General features: G+C 36.5%; 1 protein-coding gene across 1 annotated transcript; it reads right to left on the reverse strand.

The window, feature by feature from the left end:
* Positions 1–427: 427 nt before the first annotated feature.
* LOC142100246 (uncharacterized) lies at positions 428–1,905 on the reverse strand. Its single transcript, XM_075184179.1, has 4 exons — positions 1,885–1,905; positions 1,635–1,703; positions 1,353–1,451; positions 428–1,230 (listed from the first exon to the last, which is right to left on the reverse strand). The coding sequence occupies exons 2-4, from the start codon at positions 1,681–1,683 to the stop codon at positions 428–430; spliced, it is 951 nt and encodes a 316-aa protein (XP_075040280.1). The 5' UTR covers positions 1,684–1,703; positions 1,885–1,905.
* Positions 1,906–5,916: the final 4,011 nt, after the last annotated feature.

Below are 5,916 nucleotides of genomic sequence, written 5' to 3' on the forward strand. Positions count from 1 at the left end.
ATATATATATATATATATATATACACACACACGCACACACACACGGGGAGACACACACACACGGAGACTCACACACACACATGGGGAGACACAAACAAACGGAGACTCAGACATTACAGGCATACATCCTATAGAGAAATAAATAAATACCAAAGAACTTTGTAACGTAATGCTTTGGATGATGGTATCCTCTTGCTTTCACTTCCTATGCATCTTGATCCACGATGCTTCTTGCTTACCTATAATTGAACGTATAACATAGAAATTTGGATAGATTTACATTCATATAAGAAAAAAAAAATAACATTTCTCACAAATATGCATTTTTAATCCTGAAAAGTAGACATTACTGTACATATGACATATTTATGTTAATGTCACTAACCTATTCTCACTTATATATCCTTTTTTTAAAAAAATTACTTTCTTACCCTTCTTCCTCATATGAGACGGGGTTGATGATTTCCGCTTCTGGATCTTCCGGTAACAATCTTCTTCTTGCTGACTCCGGTCTTCTTACTTCAACCAGGGGGGTGTGGATAGCAGATGACATCCTCTGCTGGGGTGTTGCTGGAACAAATCCAGAAATGTTCCAATCGGGTAATGGGACTGAAACATTACCCTGTGTTCGCCGGACTCTCAGCTCTTCACCAATATTCATGACATGCATTGACAGCATTTGCAGATGCATTGACTGTTGTTGTTGTTGCATAAGCATCTTCGCCATGGATTGATTCATCTGGTAATACACTGCTGTATTCTGCTCCATTGCAACAGCCATTCGCGCTTGAATGTTGTTATTTTCTTGAATAGATGCAGATATTTCACTGTGGACTGTGATGAGTTGCTCCAGTAACGAATTGGTGGTATTACGGGAGCTTCGTACCTCTTCCACAACAGACGTCAAACGGTCTACCGAGTCACCAATTCTTTGTACTCTGTCTTCCATATTTCGGCGAGATGTTTCCTGCCTTCCTTCCATTTTTCTGGCAAAGTCTGTGATGGAATGAAACCGAGTGCCTTGTTCGGGCAGACCGTGCACCAGTTGTGTTGGAAGACTGGTGCCTGTGGAGGGTACCCTTGCTTGAGATGGACCTTCCCCTTCAGTGGTTGGAACTTGAAGGTTGGGGAAGGCTTGCTGTAGCATCTCAAATCTTGTTGCAGCATCTTCGTGGACCAAACTGTCAGCTGGAGAAAATGTCAGTGATTCACAGTCATGTTCTAATCGCTCTGTAAAACAAAAAAAAAATTCCTACATCAATTATTCAGATATGACATTATATTTTCATGTTAAAAATTATTTGAGAAATGCATGTATTCTGTTAAAACAAGTATAAAAAATAATTATTTACCGGTTACTGAGCCGACAGGAGATGTTATTTCTTCCATGGCAGCTTGAGAATAAAAGGTGGATACTGGTGTTACCACCTGTTCCCTTGGGATGATGGATTCTAAAACATACAATAATAAAATAAAAAAATTATATTGCCAATTAAATATGACGTGAGACATTTCATTCTATAAAATTATACATGTGTACAAAAAAAATATGTATATTCCTATGGATTGTAAAAAAAATAATGATAATATATTGCTAGATAGTTATGTACACACAATTTTTCACATCTTCATACCTTCTGGACTATGAGCAAGGGTTATTGATGTTCCCCCTTCTTCACGCATCTCTTCAACGGGTCTGGCTTCTATACATAATAATAAATTAGATAAAATAAATTATATATATATATATATATATATATATATATATACATACACAGAGAGAGAGAGAGAGAGATAGATAGGTATATAGATAAAAAAAAAATGACACATAAAAAAAAAAGTTTCCTGAGACCAAACAAAAAATTGATTCTGTGTAAACATTACCTTGTTGTACATTAGCAACAGGCTCCGAGACGTGTACCTCAGTCACTCTTCTTCTCTTGTGAGCTGTAAGTTAATGTTAAAATACTATTAGATGCTATTACTAATTTTTTGACAGGATTGAAATAGTGATCAAGAGTGACACACAGGAATAGTGAGTGAGAGAGTGTGATAGTGAAAGGGATGGATAGAGAGAGATAAAGCAATATTAAGATAAAAAGAGGGAGAGTGACAGTGAAAGAGAGAGAGTGAAAGAGAGAGACATTGATAGACCTAAGAGCGACAGTGATATAACAAGAGAGAGAGTTATAGTAAAAGAGAGAGATAGAGATATATGCATATTGTTTTACAATGCAAATATAATTACCTTTTTTAATTGGTTCCACACTTTTGGCAGGATGAGTAGGCTTGGTTAAACGGCTTAAATTTTCTGTAAGAAATAATTATAATAAGCTTTACAAAAAGTACTATATTTAAAATATATTATATCAACTTGATCACAATTTATACCTTGATTGGAAGCCGTTCTCGCTACTTCCACTGCGACTTGTCTTGGCATAAGCAATGTCACACCTATAATAAAAATAACATTTCTTGTTATTTATATAGAAGCAATAACATTACATTTTAGTTTTTTCTAATTGGTTGCTATAGGCAACCTCCACACTTTTGCAAAGCCGCAGCTTAGTAAATCTAGCACTAAAGTGTTATCTGGGTGTAATGTGTAGTGTAAAGTATATAATATATGGAGCATGTATACATGCATGTGTGCATCTTTAATATCATACCTTCTCCTTCTACACTCCTCTGGCCCTTGAGTCCTTGAGAATAACCCAAATCTAAAATACATGCAAAGAAACATTTTTTAGTACATCTGTATATAAGATTTTAGCAAGGCAAGGAAAAATAAATAAAAATAAAACATTTATTCATTAGTATACATTTGCCTTTTACCTCCTGATTTGGATTTTCTCTTCCGGGGTACTGCTTCACTTTCATGTCTTCTCCTTTGTGCTGCATCTTGTTCTGCAAAATTGTAAAAAAAGTTTAGAAATTTTTTACAATTTAAATCACATCATTACTTTTGACAATTATACAAAGCTCGTGGCTGGAAGGTGGATGGATCAAGGGTGTCCACTGTCCCTTCCACTCCTTCCACAAGATCAGCACTGAGAATTTTCCGCATCTTCTTCTCCCAAGGCTTAAATTGTAGGCGCAGTGGCTTGCCACCACCAGTTCCCCTGGAATGACGGGCAACGGCTGCCATCTTCGCCTTCGTGGTGCGCTTGCAGTCCCGAAAGCGTTTCATGCAAACCGCAACTGATCTGACTCTAACACCTACTGCGGACACAGCAGAGGCAATCTGGGACCAAATCTTCTGCTTATGCTTGAAGGACGCCTTCAGCGATTGGGCACCCTTCAGTGTCTCGTAATGTTGCAGTACCCCAGCGACAAGGACTTCATTCTCCTCAAGTGTGAAGTGCCTGGATCGTGTTACAGATGGTCCTTCTTCGTCATCAGATCCACTCTCTGTAAGATGTTGCTGCTGGGTGCTTGTGCTGGCTTGCACGCTGCTCACAAACTGCTGCCGCCTTCTTTCTTCTTGCCGCTCCTCAGGTCTGTCTCTCCATTCATCGCCACTGCTGACAATTTCTTCTTGGGTTCCCTGTGTAGAAGAAAAAGAAGAAGAATCCCTACGCTCCCTAGACATGGCTACTCTAATAAATTTTACTTGCTAAAACAAATAAAAACTATTGACAACACTTGCCTAAGGTTACAGTACACTAGTATGTTATAAATATACTACTACTATAATACACTATTAAATGACACAAGAATATGCAGTTGTATTGAAAAAAAATTATAATATAATTTTTAAGGGACCGAACTAGGTTCAATACAATTTATGTAAACTACAAAAAAGTTAATGCTAACTAATTACATTTATTCAAGAAAAAAAGGACAATAATGCAATTGTAGAAATACAGAAAAAAAATTATCTAACACTAATGAAAATTTATGCAGTTGTATTTAAAATAAATTATTATATAATTTTTAAGGGACCAAAGTAGGTTCAATACAATCAATATAAACTACAATTAAGTAGTAAATGCTAACTAATTCAATTTATCAAAAAAGGACAATACTGCAATTGTGAAAATACAGGACAAAAAATAAACAAACAATACTTTACACAAGTACAAATATATTTATGTGTGTGTATGTGTGTATATATATATATATATATATATATATATATATGTAGATATATGTGTGTGTGGCGGGTGCAATTTAATAAGTGTGGTATGTCTGTAGTATATTGTTGTGTGTATTGGTCAGTATTGAAAAAAATATATTTTAAAAATGTACTTTTTTAGAAAAGTTAGTTTTATGTGTAATAGTGCAGTGTAGAGTCAACTCACTAATCCAATTTTGAAGATTAGAGCAATGGAGAGCAGTCAGGAGTCAAAAGCCTCAGGAGTCACAAGCCACAGCAGTCACCAACCAAGTCAGCCAACAGCTATCAGCAAATGACAGTTTGCTGATGGCTGCATTACTTTTTAATACTGAACTGGCTGCCTAAACCACTCCCTAGATTTCAAACTCGCTAGGACCAATAGTAGAGCGCGAGGGGGAAGATGCAAAAAAACATTTGCATTGAGCGAGTTTGTTTTTAAAACGAGCGCTCCAACGGCAACAAACGAGCGCGGAAATATTTTTCTTTTTCGAGCACGAAATTTTATTGCGTCTCGCAAACAATTGAATACCCCCCTTTGAGCAGACCATGGAGGTGCGAGATAAAACAGCATATTTGCCTTTTTCACACTCAGCGTTAAAAAACAATTGAATAGCTTTTTCCGCTAAGGGTTCGCAGCCAGCCTATACTTTAACATTGACAAACGCTTGGAGCGCGATAACACCGTTTCGGTAAAAAAAAAAAAAGAATAGAATTGCGTGAGAAGTTTTCGCGCTCGAAAATAAGGTAAAATAGCAAAAAAATTACTTTTCACGCTCGAACTTCCAAACTCGCTAACAATTGAATACCCCCCTAAGATTTTTTGAGCGCTCGTTTTTTTCCGTTAATGCTAACAATTGAATACCCCCTACAAGTAAGGGATATTTCTGAGACCATAATAATATCTCAGCCCTTACAAAAGCAAGACGCTCTCCTCTTAATGAAGTCAGGGGATGAGAATCTTGTGAAGAGGAAAAAACAAGGGACGGAAAGAAACTGGTATTCAAAGTTGATACGTCCTCAACCAAATTTGAAGCTATTGTCATTGCTATTTGTTTTAACATTAATTACATTTACAATTGGTAAACAGCCTTGTAAATGAACAACAGAACAATAATGTAAAAGCTTTGGAAAAGGAAGGCTTGCAAAGATTTATCTCCAATTCAAGCATGTATTTGTAAATATTGTGAGCGTCATTCAGAGAGACAATGTGTACAATGATGCTCGGATGATCCATATTATTTTCATGATCAACATCCTATAGATGTGTTTCATCAATTGATAGGAAAAAAGTTTAATACCAGTGAGTGTTGGGTTTGTACTCAAGTACCTCATAGACATCATAATGTTATGGTTTCCCATAAATTAAAGTAAATTAGGTGAAATGAAATGTGGTAACAAGACAAAGGGAGAGTATAGTGCTACCATGCCACCACACATAAAGTTGATAAAATAGTATAAAGTGATACATGTAAATATAACAATGTGACGAAATGAGTGGGATAACCCTGTGAGCATTCGGTGTCTCATTTCTCACATAATGTGGATTATAGTACTTTTTATAGCCCATGCTTTGTTCCCTAGCTCACCAGTCTACAACTGCATTGTCCAATAACATGTGGCTAAGGGGACATTGTAGTTCAGTGTACATATGTATATTGTGTATTGTATATTGATGACTTGCAGTAAGGTTGCTATTCATTGTCTTTAAAGTGAAGCCAGGGGGATTGTGGGTAGGGATCAGGTTGCCATGTGCTGGAGTAGGAAAACGAATTAGTGTCCATTGTTCTCACCAGGCT

This window comes from Mixophyes fleayi, chromosome 8, assembly GCF_038048845.1.
Source record: "Mixophyes fleayi isolate aMixFle1 chromosome 8, aMixFle1.hap1, whole genome shotgun sequence".
NCBI lineage: Eukaryota > Metazoa > Chordata > Amphibia > Anura > Limnodynastidae > Mixophyes > Mixophyes fleayi.

Coding starts and splice junctions, on each gene's coding strand:
- LOC142100246 (XM_075184179.1), bottom strand. CDS start 1,683: ATGCGTGAAGAAGGGGGAACATCAATAACCCTTGCTCATAGTCCAGAA. Junction 1,452..1,634: donor CCTTGCTCATAGTCCAGAAG/GTATGAAGATGT, acceptor TGTATGTTTTAG/AATCCATCATCCCAAGGGAA. Junction 1,231..1,352: donor TCCTGTCGGCTCAGTAACCG/GTAAATAATTAT, acceptor TTTGTTTTACAG/AGCGATTAGAACATGACTGT.